Below are 27811 nucleotides of genomic sequence, written 5' to 3'. Positions count from 1 at the left end.
GGTAAACCGTGAGCGTGAGGATTTTCATTGCGGTATAATTGAACCATGTATAATTGAAACACTTTTTATGGAAAATGATTAAACTACGAGAAGTCTTAATCTCATGTTGAGAGCACACCATTCACATGGCACTTCGCAAGAACAATGCAAAACTTTATTAAATTAGCATGAAACTACTGTGCACTATTGGTTGGTATATTAATAATATACCATTTGATAAAATAGAAACCCGATGTAAAGGGAAAAACACGTGCCAGACACGCTCTGAAGTCATATTAAAACAAGTTAATATTTTAAAAGTAAAAAAAACTGTAACATTTAAAAAGAGTGAATCGAGACAAATTTGTAACAGTGCAAACAATAAATCCTTATGTATTCATAAAGGTTTCTAGAATATTTTGAAATACAACACCGCAATGGTAGAAGATGCAGCGCCATACTAAAGGCCCGTTCACACCAGCAGACAATAAAGTTCTGTATATTATGTGTGCGTGCAGTTTACTGCTAAAAATTATCAAGATTTTTATTTTATTTTTTACTTCTGAAAAGTTTGACTCTGAAAACGCTCTGAAAGTGATTCCAACAATATTGTTCCTCTGTCGTTATCGTTACAGTTATGGTGTGAACATCCCTATTGTCTGAGAATTAGAATGACTTCTAAAACTGTATCTTTATTGTTATAGTTATTAACCCCTGTTGTAAATCCCTTGTTGTGAATGGGCCTTAACACCGTAAACTCAGAAAGGAGTCATTTAGGGTGCAAAGCCCAATATTATGTTATTATATTATGATGAATAAAAACAGACTTTACCACAATCACACAGGTTTTAGTAATGTACTCTTGTCTAAGCCAATGCTCGTGGGTGTTGACTACTGGCAAGTGTTCTTATTATAAAGATGCATTAATGACCGAGTGTATGTAAGTGATGCACATTGGTAGTGTTGGATGTAGTTTTGTATCAGCACCAAGGCACTCTTGAGGCCACTTGGTCCAGAACAGCTATAATTTCTGTCCCTTGGAGCAAATATGATGTGGGGTCAAGAGGTGCGTTGACCTCACACTCCCAGCCGCTCAACTCAGGCAAAGTCCAGGGTGCTGGGAGCGTTTGTACATCCGCACAGTGTCTTCTGTTATGAGGATGATGCTTAGGATTCTCTGGAAGTGATCTGAACTTTATTCCAAGTGTATCTGGGACTCCACCATATGGCTTCGGTGTTGATCCATCTAGTGGAATTGTGGAAAATGTAAAATGTGTAACATAAATTGAGAAAATAGTCTGGAAACAATCTCTTACCAAAACTCCAGTGTGTTCTGTTGGGATGTTGCAAAACTTTAAGTGCATCCTCCCTCCAATGATATGCCTCACTTTCAGTCGAGAAGAGTTGATAATTATGCTGTTTATTATTATAATTATAAACCTGGAAAAAGAAATGAGTCCAGTTACTTAATGCCTTCATTCAAATGTATTTTCAGGGATGTTTAATCTCAAAATACTCTTTAAATATTTAAAATCAAAATTGAAATTTGAATATTATTTTATTAGACTAGTGCTGTCAAACGATTAATCGCATCCAAAATAAAAGTTTTACGTTAAAAGTTTAAAACGTATTATGTCACTGTCTTCACAATGTCTAGAGTCATAAAATTATTAATTTTAGCCATCAGCTATGTTTTTGTCCTGTTGTTTTAAGTTCACAGCTATTTTTAAGCAGGTTACACTAATCACTTTTCTTAATGATGAATATAAACCAGCCTGCAATGACAACGATAATAGATAAATAGACTATTATAAGCAATAATAATTCACCACTCTGCAAAGGATGTATGATACAATGACAAATTCAAGCACACAGTTTCACCTAATTAATTATTCATTTGTTTAGTTATATAATTTATCATTTGAATAAGTGAACAACACCAGTAAACTTGGGGTAATCATAAAAAAATAGTTTTATCATAATTCAGTTTTTTTTTTCAGGAATAAATAAGCAACACAGTAGCGAACCATAAACATAAAAAAATAGCAAAATGAAAATTAATAATTAATGCAAAGTTTGAACGTATGAGTAGAGGAATAAGCATCTAAAACATCTTCATTTGAACGTGCGTAACACTTACAATGACAGCGCAACAATAAAGGAATTATGTCCCGATGGCGCTTATAGGTATAAATGCCCCATTTTTATTCTGGTTTTATCTAAACAATTTGTTTAACAACAGGCAGGGACGGATTACGAACCGGGCCAGCGGGGCCGCTGCCCAGGGGCCCTAGGGATGCAGGGGGCCCATGGGGCCCCTAGCCCAAAACAATTTGCAACGCTTATCAACAATGTATTTTCGTTTGTCTATTTTAGAGGGCCTACATTCTTTGATCCTCTGCCTACAAGGGCCCCTGACCCTATAGGGAGGGCGTTTGGCTGCCAAGGGCCCTTGAATTGTGGTGGTTGTGCTGGTGGGGGGGTCGGTGCTTTCAGGGGGCCCCCGGCCCTGCTATAGGAACTTTAAAGGGAAATGGGTGCATGGGAGCCTACTTTTAGAAGGCCCTCTTAGGCCCTCCTATTATAGTCCTGGCTTCTGGCTACCAGGGGGTCCTAGGGAGGATGGGGGCTTTGGGGGCTTTTAGAGGGCCCTCTGATTATGAGGGCCCTACTAGGAGGCCCTAGGGAGGAGGGTGTAGTGTACCTTTAGAGGGCCATCTGATTACAAGGGCCCGTACCATGGGGCCCCTGGCTTCTGGGGGGAGGGGAGGGGGGCTTGTTAACAGCCTTACAGAAGGCCCTCTGACTAGGGAGCGGTAGCATGGTGGGATGGAGGCGGTTAACCTGCCCGCTGAGTGGCCCCCAGACCAGTGTAGCAGTGTAAGAGTTTGACCAGTGTAATCACTCCCAGGGCTGTAGTGGAGGCTAAACGCAAGTAAACACGGTTTACCCACCTCTGAAATTTCAGAATTAGAGTTTACCCACTTCTCAATTGATCTAAATGCACATCATAGTATAGTTTATGCACAAAGTGTGATCACAGAATTCGTAGTTCACCCAGTACTGATTATAATTTGAGATCCAACTTACTGTATCAACTTAAGCCACCTTCTTTTCACTTTTTCCGAGGTAAAAAGCGGCAAAAGATAGTTTTGTCAACATCATTCTGCTTTTACAACACGGTACGCGTACGCCGCACTAGTTTGGACCCACAAGTGGCATGATGACGTAACAACTAGCCATCCCAGACAATGCTGGCGTTTTTTTTTTTTATTTTAAGGGGGGGGGCCCTCGCGAACGTTTTGCCCAGGGGCCCACACAACCCATAATCCGTCCCTGACAACAGGGGATTGTAAATAACACAATTTTAGTAAAAGTCAATGACTCTAAGACTTAAATATTTTTTATTGAAAATATATTTTGAAAAGTTTTGAAAAACAGCCATGGGTAAAATTACCCCGTGGTGATGTTAATATAATAATTTAATAATGTAATATTTTTTAAAAATGTAGAATTTCTTAATTCAAAATAAAATATTAATAAATACATCTCTGATAATCCTAGGTTGCTATGGTCACGCGGGTTTGTTTCCCAATTAATATCTCATGGCCACGACAAAACTAAACCAAAAAGACTCAAGCTTCACTTCCAGGGAGGCATGCCCAGGCCTGTTGTACACGCCCCCCGTCCCTTGACTCCGCCCCCATGTCAAAATATTGCCACAAAGTGAGACGCGCAGAAACGTGAAGCGCAAAGGAAAAAACGGTATCGCAAGCTCAAACTTGACTGAAACGCAAAATAAAAGCAGCGTTGCAAATAAATCAGTAGATATGGCCATGGAAAATACGTATTGCAAAATCAATGCTTTTGCTCTGTTTCATTTATATTTTGCAATTCTTTATTTTTGGTTGCAAAATAGATTTTTTTTTCTCGCAATACTTAATTTTCTTTTGGAATTCATTATTTTTGTTTACAAAAAGCATATTTATTTTTCTCAATGCTTTCATTTTCGTTTGCAAACCTTTATTTTCTTTTGCAATGATTCAATTCTCTTGCAAATATATATGGCATTAAATTGATTCCATACTAAAGTCCTGCTGGAAAAGCAAATCAGGATCTCCATAAACTTGTCAGCAGATGGAAGCATAAAGTGCTCCAAAATCTAAATGACTAAAAGTAAAAAGTAGAGTGTAAAGACCATCGACTCTACCGTGCGACTCCACCGGGCAGGGACACCGGCAAAGGATAGAAGTATCGCTTTTTATTTTTTTAATTTATTTTTTTCCTTTATATGTTTACTATTGAAATGCTGTTGTTGTAAGCATTTGGCAATTTTATTTAATTTCTGTATTTTCTTAAATGGGTGTGTATAGAGTATATACAGAATGTTAACTTTTAGTTTTAGTTACTTTTTCTTATTTGGAAGTCGCTTTGGATAAAAGCGTCTGCTAAATGACTAAAAGTAAAAGTAAAAAGAAAAGTAAATCTCCTGGTAGATGGCTGTATTGACTCTGGACTTTATAAAACATAATGGACCAACATCAGCAGACGTCACAGCACCCCAAATCATCACTGACTGTGGAAACTTCACAGTCTTCCTCCAGACTCCAGACCTTGATTTCCAAATGAAAATCAAAATTAAAATTTATCTGAAAAGAGGACTTTGGAGCACGGAGCAACAGTCCAGATCTTTTTCTCCACAGCCCAGGTAAGACGCTTCTGACGTTGTCTCTGGTTCAGAAGTGGCTTGGTAGCCCTTTTCCTGAAGACGTCTGAGCGTGATGACTCTTGATGCACTGACTCCAGCTTCAGTCCACTCCTTGTGAAGCTCTCCCAAGTGTTTGAATCAGCTTTGCTTGACATTATTCTCAAGCTTGCGGTCATCCCTGTTGCTTGTGCACCTTTTCCTACCCAAATTCTTCCTTCTAGTCAACTTTGCATTTAATAAGCTTTGATACAGCACTCTGTGAACAGCCACACCTTTCAGGAATGACCTTCTGTGACTTACCCTCTTTGTGGAGGGTGTCAATGTTCGTCTTCTGGATCATTGCCAAGTCAGCAGTCTTCTCCATTATTGTGGTTTCAAAGAACAAGAGATACCCTGAATTTATACTGTAGAGATGGTCGTTTAATGAAACTTAAATATAAATATTCTAATATATTGAGATACTGGATTTTGACTTTCATGAGCTGTAAGTATTGTGTAATTCAGTAGTAAAATACAGAAATGTTATTATCTTATTAATATTACTGAAAAGAGAATGTAAGTATTGAATAATATGTTAAAGTAGCATAGACTGTGGGTCATTGTGAGTTCACATGGTAGTTCATTGTGAGTTTACATGATGCCAGGTGCAGGGAAGGCCACCAGACATCAAAGAGGATGAAATGACCTCCAGACAAGGGGAGGCCATATAATTTTAAAAAGGGAGATTCAGCAATATTCCACCATTAGATAACGGATCAAAAGGCGTGCAAAATATTGGTGGCGAGCCAAAAAGATATGGCAAGTAAAAAATAGAAAGAACCAAGGTCAATACATTGTCAATACATTGTCAGAGTGTATAAAATGGAGCATCTGAACAAACAGAGACCAGAGAGACAGTGGATGTGGTGGCTTCTCTCTCGGCTTTGTTACTTTGTAATAAAGTCTTCCTTTGACACCTGAAACTCTGCTGTTTTGAGCCTTTCTGACTTCGCTGACTGAGATCCAGACAAGAACAACCCCGGCGTGCCACAACATAAACTTGGCGTCATGAACAGGATTGGACTGGGGTCCGGCGTCCTGGAGGGCCGTTGCGGGCAGGAGGCCTGGGTTGACACGCAAACAATCAGAAATTAAAGAGGCCTCAGGTAAGCAATTTTTGCTTATATATTGGATTTAAGATTGTTTGCGTGGTTGACTAGGGTGGCGCCTGTGATGGTGGTCTAGGACAGGGCCTCACCAATCAACGAATTTAAGAATGTTTAACATAAAATAAGTGAGTATAGATTGACGAGTTTCAGATGTCAAAGGATACGCCCATTAGTAGAATAGAAAACACAAGAAGTGTTGTGTAGATTAGGAACTCCCGTGGTTACCGCCTCCAGAGTGTAGGGTCTGCTCGAACGGGTACTAGATAGTAGTATAAGTGTCCAGAGGGACAAAACCCGTAGGGACGGGTATTTAAGTAGTAGTTTGTGTCCAGAGTGTGGCACAAGCCCGTAGGGACGGGCTTTAAGTAGTAGTGTGTCCAGATTGTGGCACAGACCCGTAGAGACGGGTGTCTGCAGATTTAACTGTTAGTCTTTGTTTGTTATATGTGAGTGTTGATACACTGAAGCTTTGAATGTTTGCTTGAATCACTAACTCTGCTAGCAATATTGCGCTGTTATTGCTGGATACATATAAATATGTAAATACTGTTTGGTAGAATTAGAAAGAAAGAACCAGTGTAAATAATTGTAAATGTGTTGAGGGAAGACAGCATATTGAATGGAGTATGTTAATGGAATTATAATAGTTGAAAGAACAAAAAATACTCCAAGAAATTGGCTTTGTCGATTGTTTGGACATTCTCCAAAGTGTCAGCGCTGTGATCCAAATTGTAAAACTCAATTGTTATTAAAAAAGAAGGAAGAATTGGTTGATTTCGGTAAGAAGAGAAGAGACAGTTTGAGTGCTTGACTTCTCACTGTTGAGAGGGAGAGAAGGAGAGCAGCGAAGGTGGGGGCCGGCTGTGTGTGTTTGAGTGCTTGACTTCTCACTGTTGAGAGGGAGAGAAGGAGAGCAACAAAGGTGGGGGCCGGCTGTGTGTGTGTGTGTGTGTGTGTATGTGCTCGAGCAGTGTAAGTGTGAGAGAAAGAAGCGAGGAGAGCTAAGGAGGGAGGAAATAAAGAGAGGAGACATTTAAGTGTTTTGTGCCTGTCTCATCCAAAATAGAATGAAACGAACAGAGAAAAAGAATCATATGGAAAAATCAAATCACTGGGACAGTGAGAGAGAAAAACAAATTCAGGAGGCTTTGATTAAAACAAAAGGGATCCACAACCATTTTTGGTTGGAATCAAGTTTTGCTGATTTGGATGGACAAGTACAAAAGCTGACAGAATACAAGAAAAATAATTTTCTTAGGAAATTGATTGAAATTACAAATTTGAGAGAAAAATCAATTGAATGGCCAGGAATACCCTGGGAAGATGTGGTGTACAAACATATAACAATTTGACAATTGGCAACTAATTTATTTAGGCTCTGTGCTCCAGCATCTTCCCAATTGGAAAATAAATGAAATGTAAATGAATTTAACGATAGTCAATTAATTTAGAAAAAGATTTAAAAAAGATAAAAAAGGGGGGTAAAATGACAGAGATAGAAGGAAAAAGAAGGGGAAAAAGGGGTAGAAAACTTCTAATAATGCGGGAAAAAAGGTTATTGATTGATTATATGGAACCCTTAAACCCAATGTGGTGCACAAGAGACGAATTGAACATTAGTATATTCAAGATAAAAGGGTTTTGCATAAAATTAATGCCATCTCTCACTTACATGAGAGGAGACTGTGGAGTTTTGAAGCTTTCAGCTTGGGGGAACACATCATTTGGACAAAAAACAATCTTCAGATAAAAGAACCAAAAGGCATTGGGTTGCCCTTTAAATTATTAACCAGAAAACATATTTGAGGCAAACCAATCAGATTCTATAAATAAGGTGATAAATCCTCAGCCCAGTAAAAGTCCAGGTGTAATCAGGGGTCGGATACTTTTAGTGGTCCTCGTCTGATGAGCTTGGTGAAGATTAGCTATTAAATTTAAATAACTGGGATTAGAGAGGTAAATCACCTAATAAAGAGAGAAATAATTAAATTAAAACAATTTACCAAGCAAATTGATAAATAAAGTTTCACAATGTCTGCTCCAGTAGAGGTATTGGCCTCTGAGAATCCAGCATGTAAAGAAATAATAAGGGAGCTCTCAAAAAGATGGGCAGAGAGAACAAAGAAACTGGCTACTAAGCGGCCGGTGGAGGGAACATTTAATGTGGCTATGTATAGAGAAATGGAGGTTCTGATTAAAAATCACAAGACCAATGATAAATCCAAAAAGCGAAATGACAAAAGGGAACAAGAATTAGGGGTGTTGACTTTATTCAAACAATATGGGATCAAATTATTAAAATTGGAAAGGGAAAATAAAAAGAATGAACTAAAAGAAGAAAGACCACCTCCATATGCTCCTTGCTGTGACCAGGTTGTTAACCAGATGCCTTTATTACAGGGAAAAATAGATATAAAAGGGCCCATAGAATTTGAGCAGAGCTGCACAGAACTAATGCCATCAGACAATAGGGAGGAAAAGTATGCTCACAGGGCTGTGAAGGAGGGGCTGGAGCCACAGGAGGAGGGGCAGTGGACATCCACACCATTGCCACAATCCAGACGAGAGGAAGAGAAAACAACCTACAGGGAGGAGCCAAGGGTTGAAAGAAGGGGGACCAAGAACTACAAAGAAAAAAAAGAAATCAGGTGAGCCTCTCACACATCATCATCTGTCAGCAATGCTAGAAGAATTGGCAGAATGCCACAGGCAAGTGACATCAGCGGGTAGAGGCAGAGAGAGCTGTGAAGAAGGAGAGTCTGATGAATCATCTGAAGGAGGAGCGCCCTCTGCTGACTCAATCCGGGAAGAACTGGCACAGATGGAGGAAAGATGCAACAGGACAAGAGAAAAGATCAAGCAAGCTATCAACATGACAAGAGAAGAATATGATCAAGTAGAGAAATCACTACAACAAGACCTGGATGAATGGCTGCAACATCAATCAATGCAACATCACTCAAGTCTACATTACCCTGTCCAGCGGAAGCAGTACAAGCAAATAGCTGGGACATTGATCATGCAAGATATGCAGCCTCCAGGTAACCGACTTCAAGAACAAAGACAAAGAGAAGAAGAAGAACACAGAACAACGAGATCAGCAAGAAAAGCTGAAAATGCTGAAGCAAGGTACGAGTGTCCTATCCTCATCAAACAAGGACATGCTCAATACATACCTTGGGCCGGACAAGACTTGGACTCTTTAGTCTCCCGCCTCCCAGATATCCATGAAGGAGCTGGAAAATGGATCAAAACAGTGGAAGAAGAAACAACAGGAAAGCTTTTGGCCCTAGGTGACATCAAAGCCTTGCTTGCAAAGTACCTAGGAGCCTCCAAGATGAATGACATCCTCAAGCAGTCAGGCCTTCTTCATGCAGTGGACAGGCCTGGAGCAGATAGAATTTCTTTTGACAAACATCGACATGACATTTGGAGGGTACTGAGAGCCGAATACCCGATGCAAACTGACCCAAGCTGCCTGAAGGGGGAGCCGATGGGAGAAGCTGAGAGCCCTACCACTTACATCCAGAAACAACTGAGACGATGGAAAGAAGAACTGGAAAGAGATCCAGAGCAAGATAGAGTACTGACAGCACTCTTCAGAACAGCAATTGTGGAAGCCATGCCTGCATCAGTAAAGCTGAAGCTGGAAGATGTGGTAGATCTGAATTCAAAGTCACAAAGAATTCAGAGACCATGTGGTTCATGCTGTGGAACAATACAGAAAGCAAGAACTGAAGATGAGAAACCAAGAAAAAGAGTTACAAAGAAAATTGACTCAGATGCAACTTGAAGAACTGCTCAACAAGAAGAAAAAGATACAAGCAGTGCAAAAAGAAGACGCCTCAGCTGTTATGGCACCTGTCAATACTTCAGTGCCAGTCAATCCACCAGCACCAATGAATATGGCTGCACCAGCAAATCAGATTGTGACAGCACAGACGCCACCTGCTGGACCAAGCAATGTACCACAAGGACAACCACCAGTGGTCATATATCTCAAACCAGAGCAAGCAAACAAAAGGAACTGGAACAAACAACAACAAGGAGGACGTGGCAGAGGCAAGTTCAACAACAACCAACAGAAACCAGGAATATGTTGGGGGTGCAATCAGCCTGGGCACCTCAGAAGCGAGTGTCACATCAATCCTTGGCCACAGAACCTGCCAATGACACCAGGAGTCAATTATGGACAACAACCAGTGCAGACCCAAGCTCAGGGCCCTGTCAACCCATGGCGTGGTCCTGATCAAGGTTACCAGAACTGCCCAGAGAATCCTGAGGGGAGGAATCAGCTTCCAGTGATCCAAGAAATGCCTCGCACCTCCCTATGTCTGGAAAATATATAAAGACAGTAGGATTCTCAGGGGTAACTCAGCTACTTCCTATGACGGCCCCTGTGAGCATAAGCTTAGAAGACACTGAAATAAGATTACCAATTTTAGTTTCAGAACATACACCTGTCAATTTGTTAGGTAGGGATGCTATATGTAAATTGAAAATGCAAATATGGTGTACTCCAGATGGAATTTATATAAATGATAGGGCAGTGAGACAAATGAATCTTACAGAATTACAACAAACACAAGAGCCATGTGCTATTGGTTAGGTGAGTTGAAAGAAGATGTAGAAAAAACAATTAGCAAATGGGGAAGATACATAAGAGAACAACTTTGTGAACTAAGTCTACCAAAAACTGAATTTCATTGTACTATGAAGTATGATGAAAGCAAAGACCCTGATTTTGAAAAAAGATGGCTGGAAGACACAAAAGGAATAACAAACGATGTCACAATATATAGTGATAGGACCAAAAGGCGCAGCTCTGCAGATAGATAGAGAAAAATTAATTGATGAATGGTTTGAGGTGTCCAATTCAGTTTCCCATTTTACTTTGTATGTAAATAAAAATTGTGTTTCTAAAAACTTAGGCCCCATGATGCAAGAAGCAGAAAAAAAAAAAAGCGAATGGGAAGCTACAGAGAATCTTCTAATATTTCAATCAGCAGACAATATGTAGGGTTAGTAAAATTAGCTAATAACACTTAGACTTGGAGCTAAAATACCCAGAAAAATACAGTATCCTCTGAAACCAGAAGCAATAGAGGGAATAAAAAAGACAGTTGAGGGATTAATGACCGCAGGAGTGCTAATTGAAACTAATAGCCATAGTAACACTCCAATATTCCCAGTAGCTAAAGCAGATAAATTAAAATGGCGTCTGGTACATGATCTGAGAGCAGTGAATGAGATTGTGGAGGACTGGCCTGTTGAAGATCCAAATCCAAATACGCTGTTAACCAATGTTTCATGTGCTGTTAATATAATCCTGATCTCTGACGCGCATGGTTTTGACCAATGCGCGAGGGGGGAAAGTGATTAGAAAGGTAAAGCGCTAAGGTTTTTGGTCTCCTTATTTGCAGGGAATACTGGTCAAGTATCTATCTGAAACCCCCGTAGCTTATGTAATTGATTGCACATTAGACTTTGAGTGCTTCAACAAGACAAAAGGGAAAAATGACCTGGGAAAATTCAAGGGAAATTGTGTAGTTATTTGGCATTTAAATAGAGAAATGTATCAAGACCCAGAAGTGTTTAAATCAGACTATAAAGACAAACATGACAATCATAACGGTTAAGGATAATTGCACAGAAGCTACCATATAGCTTTCCCCTAATTATCATTATGGACGAACAATCAGAAGCAGTGGCAGATGACTATTGGGTATGTGGGGGAAAAAGATTACGAGCCACACTTCCAAAAGATTGGAAAGGTATCTGTACTAGAGTAAGATTGATGCAAGGAATAACAATAATTGAAGAAGAAGACATAGATGGGGTGAAGGACTCCCAACCAAAAAGAGACAGGGTAAAAAGAGCTTACAAAACAGACCCAAATGTTTATTTAGATGCAATCGGCCAACCTAGAGGGATACCAGAAAAATTTAAAGCAAGAAATGAGATAAAGTCTGGATTTGAGTCTATATTTGTATGGATAACCCCAAATAAAAACGCAGAATGGATTAATTATATTTACTACAATCAACAGAGATTCATCAATTACACTGATGATGCTTTAAGAGCTCTAGGAGAACAATTAGGTCCCACAAGTAAAATGGCTTGGCAAAACAGACAAGCTTTGAATTGGCTATTAGCCGAGAAAGGAGGAGTTTGTGTAATGTTTGGTTCTGACTGTTGTACCTATATCCCAAATAATACAGCACCGGATGGATCTTTCACCCAAGCAATGGAGAAACTGAAAAATCTGAGAGAGGAAGTGACCAAGAATGCTGGAGCAGATAAGCAGATTGGAAACTGGTTAAATTAAATTTTTGGGTCTTGGAGGGAGTGGTTGATTAGAGTGGGTATCATAATAGCCATTGCTATTGTTGTGTTCTTTGTACTGTTCTGTTGTGTTGTGCCTTTAATCAGATCCATGCTGGCCAGTGCTGCAGCCAAACAGATGCTTAACATATCGATAAAACCAACTGGAGTTGACATTGGATATGCCCACGGATACACTGTGGGACCTGGACTGGACGAATTGGACGACTTTGACCTGGACGACATTGTGTAAACCCTTCCTGAATAACAATGGAGTGGTAGGGAAGGGGTGCCATTTAATTTTTATAATTTTTTATTTTAACCTTTCGTAGAAATATTAGAGAATTTGGATAGTGTAGGGAGACAGGTAGGGGTATTATGTATTTTCCTTTGGCATATGCCCCTTCCTGAAGTCATTCACTCCTTATATCAATTATCTTGAAATTATTAATTTACTAACCTTAAGTATGTACAATGTTATTAATGAAAGAAAAGGGGACGATAAGGGTCTTAAGCAGGTCATTGTCCGTGTTATGAGACACTGCAACCGGAAAAAGGGCATGATAAAGAAAGATTATGTATCTCTATATTTAGTTCATTATACTAACATTTCATTTATTACTATAACGATGATTGCTTTATACACTGGGAAATGTCATCAGAAAGAAAGAAGAAAAGAGAAGGATTGACAAGCACCTCAGTGCTTAGCAACATGAGTAGATTCAACTGGAGGTTTAAAAACCCATCATCTACTCCAACACCAGACAGGGCTAAGGAACGCTCCTCTGGCAACGAAGGATAACATCACCAGATAGCGCTCTAGGCTACCGGATATGCCTAGAGTTCCTCTGGCTACGTGGGACAAACCAGTGTTTTTAATTCTTTTTAATTAGATGTGTTAATTAATCATTCATATATTCTACATAACCATGATACCCATGGGCAAGGCTAGAACATTTTGTGCACACGCTTACATACACAATGATGATTGCATTATTGACCCCCAAAGAGTGCATAGATAGGAAGACAGATTCTTTTACTCTTCTCTAGTCAAGGGTGAGGAGAGATGTTTGGGTCTGGCTTCCTCTGGAGTGCAGTATCATAAAGAAACCAATTGGTAAGAGGGAATGAAGGACCATTATTGGTTCATAGAAAGAATAGAAGGATGGGTGGACTTGTGGAACCGCACTCCAGGTGAAGGATTTGATGGTGAGACTTAGTAAAGTCTCAAAGAGGGGAATATATTGTGTAATTCAGTAGTAAAATACAGAAATGTTATTATCTTATTAATTTTACTGAAAAGAGAATGTAATATCAAAGTATTGAATAATATGTTAAAGTAGCATAGACTGTGGGTCATTGTGAGTTCACATGGTAGTTCATTGTGAGTTTACATGATGCCAGGTGCAGGGAAGGCCACCAGACATCAAAGAGGATGAAATGACCTCCAGACAAGGGGAGGCCATATAATTTTAAAAAGGGAGATTCAGCAATATTCCACCATTAGATAACGGATCAAAAGGCGTGCAAAATATTGGTGGTGAGCCAAAAAGATATGGCAAGTAAAAAATAGAAAGAACCAAGGTCAATACATTGTCAATACATTGTCAGAGTGTATAAAATGGAGCATCTGAACAAACAGAGACCAGAGAGACAGTGGATGTGGTGGCTTCTCTCTCGGCTTTGTTACTTTGTAATAAAGTCTTCCTTTGACACCTGAAACTCTGCTGTTTTGAGCCTTTCTGACTTTGCTGACTGAGATCCAGACAAGAACAACCCCGGCGTGCCACAACATAGGTATAATGATCAAAATTAAAACAAAAAAACTTTTGAAATGTCTTACTTTACATGTTATGAATATAAACTATATGAAAGTTTCACTTTTTGAAATAAGTAAAAATGCAGCTTTTCACGATATTCCAATTTTTTGAGATGCACCTGTATTATGTGAACGAAAACTTTTATTTTGGATGCGATTAATCACGATTAATCATTTGGCAGCACTAATTTAGACATTTTAGACAGTATTGTTAATATGTACATTTTTGTAAATAGTTCCATGAAGTCTAAGCAGAATTAATAGACAGTACAACGGACTGTAAATTGGAGCAGCAGAAGTAACTGCAACATAAAGATATTTTGTATGCCTATGAGCAAAGTACCTTTGAAATTCTGTTCACACGATCAAGGCTCTCATTCCACTGCTGTGTTGATATCAGGTTAGTATCACTGATCCTGTAACATAGTAAATGTAGTGTTTATTAATGGTTTGCAAAATGTATAAAGAAGCATTACTGTACAATAGGAAATTACTTTTCTTATTAGACACACCTGTTTGTTAGAAAAGAATGTCTGGAACTTTGTTGGGTATGTGTAAGGCTCTTTACAGGCAGAAAGACCGTTCCCTCTGAATTTTGAGGGTCCGGTTTTTGATGTGGATTATTAAATGATGGTCCACACATGTTTAGTTCGGCGCTGTCCTCTGTCCCTTCTAAAATGGGAGTTAGCAGGAAGTCCTCTCCGTGCATTGGAATGTATGGAGCCAGACTGTCCAAGTCTAACTCACACAGACCCTACAGTAAAGCACAGCACAAGGGAAGGTTTTTCACAACTATGTCTGCTAAAATTCACAAATGTGTGGTCAGTAAGTGTTACTGACCGACTGCTTTAAAAACTGATAATAATAAATGGTGAGCACTAAATCAGCATATTAGAATGATTTCTAAAGGACCATGTGACACCAAAGACGGGAGTAATGGCTGATGAAAACTCAGATTTGCCATCACAGGAATAAATTACATTTTAAATTATATTAAAATAGAAATGTTATTTTAAATTGAAATAACATTTTACAATATTAATGTTCTTTCTGCATTTTCCATCAAATAAATTAATCAAAGTGTCTTACAACGCTAAGTTTTTGAACAGCAGTGTAAATCTGTTTGGTCTACGAGTACAGTAATAATTCAGTCCCCTGGTAAATATCAAAGTACTATGGCATTGACATCTGATACCACAGGTACTCACGCAGTTGAAATTGCAGCACTCTTCTGTATTATGTGTGATCTCTGTACAGTCATGAACTTCCTGTATGTCCCCCTCTGTGCAAAAACAAAATTCATTATTATCACAAACTGGTTTTTGATACCTATGATATTTTCACATGTTCATTTTACCTCTTTGGTTTAGAGGTGTTGTAGGACAATTGTGCTCATCTGATTTGGTTCTAAGGCCGCTTTTGTCTAGCTGGGCTGCGGTCAGTGGAAAAGCGGCAGGCTGGGATTCTGTGAGAAGGGAGTCACGTGGTTTCAGAAGTTGTTCTGTCTGCTTCAGCAAATATGTCAATTCGGGCTGCTCCACTCCACTACAATGGTACAAAGTGAACAATTAAATAAATAAATAAATAAAAAACTTCCTTGGAATTTAACCTATGACCTTAGCATTGCTAGTGCTAATTTACCTAAAAATGTAATTGATGCAGACAACACTCTCTGGTACACCAGTACGACTGTTGCACACCAATGATGCATCTGTCTCTGCCCACACATAGCCACCATGTCTGTGAAGCAGCCGATATTTACCTGTTGACACCTGGCCCTTGGAAAGCACTGTTTCGGACAGATATATGAACACTATTAAAGATACAGTTCATCAAAAAAATGAAAGATTCTGTTCTTTACTCATTCTCATCTCATTCCAAATCTGTATGACATTCTTTCTCCCATAGAAAACAAAAGAGTTTACTAAAAAAGTCAAAATAAAATAAATAGTTTGACTAAGACTTGCAGTATCTTTGAATTAACAAAGTCATATGGGTTTGGAATGACATGGGTGTTGGTTTTTTCTTTTAATTTAACACCAAAGGCATAATAAAACAGGTCAAATTAAGCATACGAATTGGAAAAAAGATGACAAGATATCCCTCTTACAGTAAACGTGTGCCTTGCGGATTTGCTGGCAGTCAGATGGATGATAGTACTGGTACATGGATTGGCCCAACAGCTCTGTGTCATGAAAGCCAGTCAACTTCACAACCCTGAGCAAAAAAATATCTTCAAATATGAAGACAGTCCAAAGAGGGTCTTCAAAGAGCATTTAGCTTCTTGCATTTGTGAGCAGCATATATAAGGTCATACCTTGAGTGACAGTAGGTGAACTTCATGTCTGGGCTGTGTACGCTCATAAACGTACTAATATTCAGCACTGCATTTAGTTCAATGACCTCCTGCATGGGCAGAACCCTGCACTGAAGAACTAGACAACTGAATCCAGGTGTAGCCGATGACTTTTTCTTTCCAGTACACTGAATAATCTTCAGACAGCGAAAGCAAAGATGTGAAAACAATGAAGATTTTGTGGTCTTTTGCGAATAATGGAAAGACAACGATAGATTCTTACTTTCCAAGGAGTAAGCTTCTGGTTCCTCACACTTTTTATTCTGAGGAACACTTCACATTCTTGCTGTCCTCGGTTTCCTGAAATATTAGAAGCCAATCAGATCATAAACCAAAATTTATTGTTGAAACCGATCTTTTCAGCAAGAAATGCTCACCGATCAGTCTCGTGAGAATGTCTTTGACCTCCATCTGATCACATGGATGCAAGAACTCAAACAAACTCCTTCCGATCAAATCCATCTGGAAGAGAAACATCTGAGATTTCCTAAAAGTGCTGGTAAAGTGATTCCAAGTACATGCAATTCATTTCGTTTTAGTGTCATCACCTGGTTAATTCCAGTGTGTGTAGTTATGCCCTTAGTGGTGAAGATGACCTTGCCATTCAAAGACAACAAAACCACAAACCCTCCGAGGGCAGAGTCTAGCAACTCCCTCTCAGGAGATTTAGCCGATACTCCTACAATCACAATGGCCTTTAGAAAACTTGCTTTCTTTTAACCCCTTTTATACTTTTAACCCCTTTTCTTTCTACCTGGTGAAGGAGGAGAGGACTGTGTCATCATGGACAGTGCACAGGAGTCTAATGTGTTCATAAGATCCTTCAGGTGCAGGTAAGCGATTGTGAGCCGTATGACTGATGCTTTGTCTAGCTGGCCATCCATACTGGGGTCCAGAGGCAGAAGAGCAGTTAACTCCTTGAACAGCTGACTCTCGTTCCTCCTCCTGCTCCTTGCCGCCAAACGAGAATGTGCTTTTCTCCATTCTGTGCAGACCCTGTTTTTAAAATGAGAGAATTTGAATAACCACAAAACATATGCATTTTAAATTAAGTTGTTTTGCTGTATCAGTTCTTTGCTATATATTTCAGCACGGCAGACTCAGAATGCATAGTGCATCTACATGCAATACTCAGTTTGTACAAAAACATTTGCATTTACATGTTTCATGGACTAGTCTTTACCATGAAGATGCAAACATTTTAAATTGGTTGTATGAGCATGCTGCTATTGGGCTGATTCTCTACTAGCGTCATTCAGAGAACAGAACATTCTAAAGCCACCATGTTCCCTGAAGACAGAGGGCAGCACCAGTACTGATGGAAAAAGAGACGTCATGACTGCGTCACTTTGTCTTATCACTACCAAGGGTAGTTGCCTGCAACTTCTGATACAATGTCATGCCTTCTGAGAATGCATCCCCATGTGCATTTACTTGCTTTTTACACTCACTTTGAAATCTCTCTTTTTATTTTTTTTTTGCCTGAAAAGGTAAACAAATAAAGGTAAAACAATTGCTGATTTTTGCATCATGAATCTATCAAATTATTATCATTATTATTTTTATTTATATTAACAAGAATAACAAAAATTGCTTAAAACTGAAGGCACTTTTAGGTAAATATGCACTTTTAGGTAAATATAGTTATGGGCTGATCTGATTGCATGCAAATAATTGTCAAAATTCCTCTGTATCATGACTTTTGCATGCCTTTTTGCAATAGTATTAAGTATTTTTGCAAAAGTATTAACTGAATATTTTAGGCATTTGCAAAATGGCACTATGCAAAAGGCATGTTAAGTTCAAGCAGAGGGATTTCAATTTATTTGATAAAAGTACTCCTTTTTTAACCATTTTTGTTTACCGTTTAAAATCATCCAAATTAGTTAAAATCGAAATAGTTTTAATATGTGTATTTGGTCCCAATTATCAGGTTAGTTCTGAAGAATGTAATGGCACTATTTGCAAAAAAAAAAACATTCACTGCAAATTCAGCTTCAGTGAATGACAAAAACTGTCTTATTCATTCAGTTATTTGCTATATCTTTCCACACAGCAGACTCAAAATGTATAGAGTGTCTACATGCAAATTTTGTTTTGTACAAAAATATTTGCATTTCTCATGGACTAGGTTTAGTTTTCAGTCAATTAAATAAAGTTATGGACTATCTGGTGGTGTGCAAATACTTGTCAAAATTTCTTTATTACTTTTGCATAGTGCCGATTTACTGTTTGGGCATTATCTGAATATTTTAGTAATTTGCTAACATACTAAAATGTATGATAGCAAGGATTTTGTATGCCACCAAAAAGTTCCCAATTTATGTTTTTCTTCTGATTGAAATTAGTTCAAATGAAATTTAAATAACTTAGTATGTTTGTTTTGTCCCAAATCTTCAGAATAGTTGTAATGATTTCAATGGCACCGTTTAAATATTATTGTAAATGCAGCTTCAATGGAATCAGCAATGAATGATATTTCAAACAATGGCAGACTCTGAATGCACAGTGTATCTATATTCAGTTTTTGTTTTGTATTTCCATGTGACTATCATTAACTAGGTTTAGTTTTGTACTCACCTTCTTTTCTTCTGCTCAATGAATATTTGCTTTCTTCTAGCTTTTCCATGGCACTCGTCACTTAGTTGATTCCTAACCGTTTCCAAATGCTTTGCAGTCATTTTAAAATGTAAGATGACTCAAAGTGATCATGTGCTCATGTCAGGCATGTTACCAGGTGGCATATGGTCATGTCAAAAAATGAGCAATGGACATACTCACAGATAACTGGTTGTAATCTCTGGGCATGTTCATGTTTATAACCACTTTCTCTGTAGAGGCCTTTAGACCCTCCCCTCATGTTCCATGTGACAGTTGGCCATTAATCACTGATAGGTTTGCATCTGTCAAAACAAGATGGTCTTTTACTTTTCTGAGAACTCAGATCTTTTAGATAATCATTTGGTTTTGAATAATAACTGGCACTCATGATTCCAGGAAAACTACGACCAGCTTTAAAAAAAGAGTGTAGATTCTACATTAATTAATAGCAATGAAAAAAAATCATATTTTCTTATTTCCTGTGATCTTGAGTTAACTAAGTTAAAGATATAATTACCACTATCATACAAATACAGACAGTGTCAAGAGGTTGTGGCACTGGCAACAGACCAAAACACAGTTACATAATCCAGTAATTCAAACAAAGCACAAAAATAAATGCAGAGATCATAGTAAATATTTAAAAATGAAAAGAAAACACTTGAAATAATCTCTTAACATTCCTAAAAACATATGTAACTACCATCAATACAAAAATATGACACATTGTGCAATGAGTGCAAAAGTGAACAGGTGAGTAGTTTTAACATCCAAATCAAATAACAAAACTAACAAATCTGTTGCCTTGATATGCTTGAAACATTACCTTAAAGTTACCCATTCCCCACATGGATCGCTGAGAAGCATGTTTGAGTCTGGGCTTGTAATAGTAGTCCATTGTTCAATGCCCAAACATATCTGTAAGGATACATTTCATAGGTGGTATCACTGCAGAGGAGATCTTCATTTTCATGTCGGTCCCACTTCACTTTATCTCTGAAATGCAGATACATTTATCCATTTTTGACCAAAGCAAATTATGGGTGGCATAGAACCATGCTGGAATCACAGGCATCTGTAAAGAAATTCAAATACTATGTAATAAACTGCAAGGAATAATTTCCTTGCTCTGTTCTCTTTGTCCTCCGGTAAGGAGAATGAACATACAGGCAACAGTGGATGTGCCGTCCCAGTGACCTGTTGGATCTATGTGATTTATTGACATTTGCTTTCTGTGATTGGCTTGCTCTAAACCACATCTTTGTTGGCTGAGATAACACATGCTGGTCGGACTACTTATTAAATATATATGTATATAAAGTCTGCTCACCAATTATTTTTGTTTTGTTTTTTACACAACACCTCCATCTTGAAGCAATATTTTTTTCCACTCTTTAATCTGCTTATATGAGACATTTTCTCAATAAACAGATTTCTTTTTTAATTTTCTTTCAATTATTATACATATTATAATACATTTTATTAAAAGTTGTGTATTTGGCATTATGTCTCTATCAGATCAGCCAACCAAGAAAAGAGAAGAGGCCAGTGTAATGTGTAATAAAGCCAGTGACGGTTCATCAGCAGGTGCTTGACCCGTTCAGACCTCCAAAAAAGAGGTTACTATCTTCTCATCTGGCGCCACTGGGATCATCTTGAGACCCTGACTCCACATTGATTACCATTCCCACCCTTTATAAGTGTGCCAATCTTCCAGAACCGGAATAAACACTGTGCTGATTTTAATGTTTGGGAGTTATGCTCAGTTTTTATGATAAAATAGCCAACTATAAAAATAGTGAACAGAAATTGAATTCCAAAAATGGAAGTATTTCACACTTGTGTAAAAATTACAACTTGTTTATCATTAATTAAGTTAATTTACTTACCTCATTGTTGTAAAGTAAAGACTGATAGATTTATTTGTAATTGATTTAACAATTATTCTAATTAATTGAAACTCTATTTGGGCTGGACTTTTTCACCTTCATTACTTCACACCTAAAATGTTCGCATGGTGACCTATTCCCATCTGCGACTGTTGTGCTGAGAAAGCACAGCACAACAAATACATGATCCTGGGTGGTCGACATGCTGTTCAGACCATGCAAATAGACACTTTCCTGTTGACAGAAAGTTTATTTTAGAGTGCTGGGAAATGAATTCCACTTAAGTAGGCTACTTAAGTGATAAACAATAAACGTTAGTTGAGAGGGAGTAAAATCTTTCCGTGCCACGGGCATATGCCACTCCACATGTCACCGCTACGTGCGCATGGCACTGGCAGCTGCCACTCCACATGTCACCGCTTCGTGCGCATGGCACTCCACATGTCACCGCTTCGTGCGCATGGCACTCCACATGTCACCGCTACGTGCGCATGGCACTCCACATGTCACCGCTACGTGCGCATGGCACTCCACATGTCACCGCTACGTGCGCATGGCACTGGCAGCTGCCACTCCACATGTCACCGCTTCGTGCGCATGGCACTCCACATGTCACCGCTACGTGCGCATGGCACTCCACATGTCACCGCTACGTGCGCATGGCACTCGATCTTTCACTGTTATATGCGCATGGCAACCGACCCGGCACGGCCATGCGCGCATTTCACGGGACCCGGCACGGCCATAGGAACCCGTCACTCGACCTGGTGTCTTCACATATCGGCTGTCATTCGACCTGTCACCGCTACGTGCGACTGTCACCACTTAAAGCTTGGTTTATACTCGCAGAGGTGCGCGCGGCGAAAATGACTGCGTGGTGGGTCATTTCGCTTGGTGTGGGCACGGTATTTTTTGTAACTTCGGAGGTTAGCATAGGATTAGCAGGAATGCGCTTTCAGAGCACATGTAAATTACCCAATATTGTCGGAGACTATATAAAAACATACGTTTTTCTATGGAATTTTTGTCGAGATGGTAATTCACACGCATGTTATCTTTGACATTTGTTTATGTCCTTGAGTATTGTTTGTTTTTGGTCACATTTCAATACATTGTTTTATGTAGTTACACCAACTATTTGCAAATCTGCATAAAGTTTAAATTGTTACTGAATACCCCTTTATTTTTAATTATCCCTCGCCCATTTGTCTGTTCATACCTTAAGCACCAGTGTTTTATCAAATTTTACAAACTCAGAGGCTAATAACGACCTCATTTCCTACACCATTCATTTGTACACTAGTCACTTGATCTGGTATTCTCTGTATGCACCTGTCACAGCATTCTCTCAAATTACTATTAAACAACCAAAGGAGATCAAGAAAATTAAAATTGTTATTAATATTAAGACTACTGTCAAGGCTAAATTAAGCAAAACGTTTCAATCTAAATTATAATACTATATTGCTTTTAATATATAGTAACAGCAACCTAAAGTAACAGAAATAAAGTGACAAGAAACACGTTATATATAAATAATCACACCAATCACTTCCTTTAATAAGACCTCTACAATGTTCCCTATTTGCATTTCTATGATCAAAAATAAATGACATTTACTTTATGCATAAACATGCAAATAAATAAATACTTCAATAACAATTTTTACATACATTCTTGAATGTCAGTGAAATTATTTAACTTCAACCACTAGGAATGTGAAAAGAAGTTGGGGACAGGGCCTAGAGTTATTTTTTTTTTTTTTTGCTTTTTTTTAACAATGGGCCTCCTCCTCTTGCCTTGGTTCAAAATGTAGACTGTACTGAGTACAGTTGTTGCGTGCCTCCATTATCACACAGGACAACATTCCTGGTGATGAACTGCTATTAAAACCATTTTGGGTTTCAACATTTTACCCTTTAAAAGAGAAACAGGACATGTTCCGCCCTTCGGCGTTTAGTTCGTTTCCTAGTCGGACCCGTTTTAGTGACGGACCTAGTTTCGAGCCGAGCTACAGCCAGCAGGGCCTGGCGCTCTCCCTGGCAGTGGCAGGTCGTAGCGCCACTTCCGGTGGCATCGCCAAATGCCACCGGCAGCTGCTAGAGTTCGTGGGAGCTGCCAGGTCGTTTCTGGCAGCTGCCAGATTTCTCGTGGCAGATGCCATGGTTTTTCTCGCTGTTTTTGCTGTTTGCTCGGTAAAAACTACACTGTTCTCAGTGGCGTGCGGTGGTGTTTTTTGTTGTAGTTGTTGTATTATTATTATTATACATTTTTATGGATCAGCTGCCAGAGTTAGTGCCAAGAGTCACGATCGTTTGTCGCCGTTTATTTTTAAATGAAAGATTTGATTATGCATATTATATACCAGCAAGCAGATGCGATCAGAATATGAACCCAATAAGCTAAATTGCATAAGTATTTTGCCATAAAGAACATACACACAGATAAGGAGTGCCCAGCTGCCGCTAGCCAATACTGTATATGCACACGCGCTCGCACACACAAACATATTTTTTATGTATTTAATGTAACACTAGTTATTAACTAGTAGCTTGCATATTACTATATAAGCTGTTTATTAGTACTCATAAAGTACATACTAATGCCGTATTATACGTGACCGGTCCATATTCTACATCTTACCCTATACCTGAACAGTACATTAGTATTAGGAGTTTGAGGCAAAAGTCAATAGTTAGTTAATAGTGAGAAATGGAGACCATTGTAATTGATTTTTTTATTGATCATTGATTGATTTTTTATGACTTATTCTTCCTCAAATCTGGCGAAGATTTTGTACTTTGATTTATCAATCATTTTATCAATCATTCCTCATAATCTTTTTTTTCCAAAAATACAAAAGTGAAAAATTCCACCGGAGAACTTTCATCATGTCACCCATCCAGCTCTGCAATTTGCTTTGGCATGCAATTTGTTCCTCCTTTTCCAGTGAAAGGACACTGGGAAATTGTATTTCTCCATCCCAATTTCTATCTCTGCACCAGTCAGCTGCAGTCCTGGTGTCTCTCACAAAATGTTTTCCTGCTGTGAAAGAAGAAAGTATGGTCAAAATATTTGGTGTTGTGTATATACAAATGTTACAATTAATACCTCAAACTTGTAGGCCTAGAGCATGTACAGTACATGACATAAATGATCTTTTCTAACAATGAATGTTTTCTATAAATACATTACTACCGTTTTTCTTTGTAAAATAACAGTAAAAATTATTTGCAACAAAACTTATGAAAATTACACATTGTTTTGCAACAAATAAAACGTTTTTCTACACTCACCATAGTTTAAGCATGCTATTTGTAGTAAAACTGTGGCTATAGCCTACAAATTGTAATAAAAAACATTTAATTTCACGGTGATCCCACATTTGCCCATTTAAATTTTTAGCTTTTCAAAAATTCTATACTTAATTGAACTGCCCAATTTCCATTCATCACTTTATTAATTTGCATGCATGCAATTAATGTAAAATAACCTGCAAAAATGTACATAACCTCAAAGCCGCAATGATCATAATTTAAGATACTGAATTTCTGATGTTTGTGTGTTGTACGGCTTCTGTCATCAGTCGTTGCCTGCCATCAGTCAAAGCAAGGGAGGCAGAGACTCTTTAGAGAAAAAAAAAATGGATGAGAAAATTATCGATATTACAAAAAAATCAATGCAAGTATTACAAAATATGACATTAAAAGCGTAAAAGTCACTAGTATGTATAAAGTAATTGTCCAACAGCGACACCCGCTGGTAAAGTTAAAAAGAACAGCTGAACATCAGTTGACAATTTTTTTTTGTATTGTTACTACTTTTGTTATTATTTTGGAATAAATGTAAAAATACGCAAAAACACTAACTTGATGACATTTATTGGTTTTGATAAACAGAATATTACACAGTGTAAAAATACAAAATATAATTGTATTTGGCCTTTTTAGTGTAATGTTTATTTAAGGGAAATGTGACAACATATACACATACACGCTTAGAAAGTGCAAGACAGACTCATATTGAAGTAATAACTTACAAAGTACCAGGAAATCCCTAATATGGACAAAAGCATCCAGCTATCACTGTAAGATCTGAATAAAAGGCAGAAACCTTTGGAAACATGAAGGCATTAAACACACGATTGCGACCATATATGGTTTATTTGTACTTTTTTTTCAATCATCTTCATGTGATTTTATGGTAAATTACCAGGTAAGTTTATGAACAATTCAGTGCTACCTGACATAGCATTTATTACCGTACAAAAACTATTGTCTTATATTTGATAAAAATGAATAAAAAAAAGTGTTTGTAGTACATTAACAAATATATATATATATATATATATATATATATATATATATATAAAATAACATTTTTGTCCCACTCCTGAAATGTTGGCTATGCACCTGTGTATAGTATACACGTGCATACGGTCTATACAGCTAAGCACTCCTTGTGTGTTCTTTATGGGAAAATGCTGTTTAGCTTATTGGGTTCATATTCTGATCGCATCTGCTTGCTGGTATGTAATATGCATCATCAAATCTTTCATTTAAAAATAAAACTGTGTAGTTTACAGCAGAAACGGCGATAAACGATCGTGACTCCTGATACGAACTCTGGCAGCTGATACATAGAAATGTATTATAATAATACAAACAATCATAATAAATAACACACCTGTGGGAACTTTGCATTATTAAAACACCATCGATCGCCACCATGAACAGTGTAGTTTTAAACAGCACCAAAAACGGCGAGAAAAAACCGTGGCATCTGTCACGAAATCTGGCAGCTGCCAGAAAAGACCTGGCAGCTACCACGAACTCTGGCAGCTGCCGGTGGCATTTGGCGATGCCACCGGAAGTGGCGCTACGACCTGCAGTTGATTATGTGTAAAGCAAAGAGCATCATGTTCCTTTCTCGACACTGGGCGGTCCCCTTCAGCTTCCTCCTCATCTTGAACAGAAAACAAACAGACATACAGAAGTTCAGTGACAAAGTATGACAACTTTGGAGGGTGTAGCTTATGGGACCACTGGGCTGGTGTATTATGGCTCGTTTCCACTGAGCGGTACAGTACAGTACGGTATGGTTCGGGTCGGTAAACCATGAATCGGCTAGCGTTTCCACTGCCACAGTACCCTTACTTGATAGGCGAGGTGTAACCTATGCCGGAAAGAAGTGATGTGCAATGTGCATTAAAATTGTACGGTACGGTTCGGCTTTTTGGTACCATTCACAACTTTTGACAGTGGAAACGCAAATAATTGCGTACCGTACCGTACTGTACCGCTCAGTGGAAACGAGCCATTAGACTGCATTAGTTTTAGCTTTATGTTTAAGAGATTATTCATACCACTGCAAAGATCAATGGTACAGTCTTGTTCCATCTCAGCCATGGAAGAAGCAGGTTGCATGTCAGGGCGTTCATCTCTCTTCCTTTTCCTCTGATACCTAAAGGAAAACAAAAGGAACAATTAGAGCTGTGTGAAACCATTTAATCATTGTCTAGTTAAACTAGGCCTGCACAATATTGCTTTAATTAAATTACATTTAAATGTAATCAATAATAATTAATATATTATATTATAGTATAGTATAGTATAGGCATGCATATGCACTGACACACATCAGACCAATATGAGTATTGATTTAATTTAAACAAGGTCCACAGTCCATTTAAGACAGAAGGAGAGAGAACGTGTGACTCAAGAAAGGGCTAGTGAAAGTTGTTCAAAGACATTTGGATAAGGATTAGACTAGGTGGTCTAGACTAGTCACAGTTAAACAAATGTTGTCACAAAGTTGGCGCTAGCCTGCGGCTAACTGCTAGCAGCATGACATTTAAAACAAACCATTAACCAGCATAGCTTAACGTTATAGGCTAGTGTACAGAAAACTGCAAAAAAATCATGCAATCCAGGCTTTCGAGTTTAATCTAATAGAAAGGGATGATAAAGGAAGGATGACTTTACCTGATATGAAGTGAGCACTACAAACACGAGCCTCATTGATCGTAGCATTGTCCCAGTCTGCCGTTTAATAGCTTGCAGCCACAGATGTCGTCTATTTTTTTTGAAAAGGATGAGATCCTGCAGGAATCCTAAAAAACTTGACTCCACAATTGGTGCGATTTGCACCGTCCACGACACAACAACTAGGCATTTTGATGAGAAATCATCTGGTTAACAGTAACTCAGGATGGAGCGTTCTGACCCCGACATGCGCAGTACGCACTTCGAATTTTCCTGTGACGTCGACCGTGAAGGGGTCTATACATCCGATCTGCTTGAACATGGCTCATGAACTTAAAACAATTGTGTACTGTACTGTGATCAATGCAGTGGATATAGCATCTGTATCCTCCATTAACCAAAGACCACCATCACATTCCCTTAGTCTGAATATACATTTTGTCCCCGTGAGGTTAATTTAAAAATAAGAACAATCCACTGACGTACGCGGAAAGTATAGTCTACACTCGTTATAAATATGTGTGTGTGTGTGCGCGTGTAGCAAACTTTTGTACCCCGTTCGTTCGTAAACCCAATTCCCCAAGCCTCACAAAGTTTAATTAATAAGCCTACTGTGTTGTATTTTTCTTGTCACATGAACATGTATGGATTTATTCTTTAGTGCCAGCCTTTTATGTCTTTATGCAGCCTTTTTGAATCTTTGATTGCACGTTCAAGTTTAATTTTAATTTTGCTCAGCATACTATAAAAAAAAAAAAAAAAAAAAAAAAACAGCAAACAAACAAACAAAAAAATGTCAAATTACAATGATTGAAGACATAACAACATAACATTTATTATTCAGAGCACGATATACAACCATAATGAGTCCAGTGACCGGCTTATACAGCTGTGATGTGACCGACGTATTTAACCGTGAGGAGTCCAGTGGCGTATACAGACGTGTATAGTCGCGTTGAGACCGATGACAGACGCACATGTCAGTGGCAGCTGTTGTACTGGT

The 27811-nt window shown here is 38.4% G+C and overlaps 1 protein-coding gene and 1 long non-coding RNA gene across 2 annotated transcripts; both read right to left on the bottom strand.

Annotated features, from left to right (window-relative positions):
• Positions 1–265: 265 nt before the first annotated feature.
• On the bottom strand, positions 266–19871 carry LOC306855622 (endothelial PAS domain-containing protein 1-like). Its single transcript, XM_079394391.1, has 15 exons — positions 19762–19871; positions 18915–19237; positions 17089–17330; positions 16883–17013; positions 16712–16796; positions 16558–16634; positions 16296–16471; positions 16089–16195; positions 15620–15767; positions 15336–15523; positions 15187–15260; positions 14491–14732; positions 14322–14394; positions 1296–1419; positions 266–1225 (listed from the first exon to the last, which is right to left on the bottom strand). The coding sequence occupies exons 2-15, from the start codon at positions 19013–19015 to the stop codon at positions 960–962; spliced, it is 2034 nt and encodes a 677-aa protein (XP_079250517.1). The 5' UTR covers positions 19016–19237; positions 19762–19871; the 3' UTR covers positions 266–959.
• Positions 19872–23544: 3673 nt separating this feature from the next.
• Positions 23545–27085, bottom strand: LOC306855603. Its single transcript, XR_013782951.1, has 4 exons — positions 26809–27085; positions 26190–26287; positions 25202–25789; positions 23545–24840 (listed from the first exon to the last, which is right to left on the bottom strand). It is a non-coding gene; the product is annotated as an uncharacterized lncRNA (long non-coding RNA).
• Positions 27086–27811: the final 726 nt, after the last annotated feature.

This window comes from Barbus barbus (genome assembly GCF_936440315.1).
Source record: "Barbus barbus genome assembly, chromosome: 36".
In the NCBI taxonomy this organism is placed as follows: Eukaryota; Metazoa; Chordata; class Actinopteri; order Cypriniformes; family Cyprinidae; genus Barbus; species Barbus barbus.
This window is presented reverse-complemented; position numbering and strand designations above follow the sequence as displayed.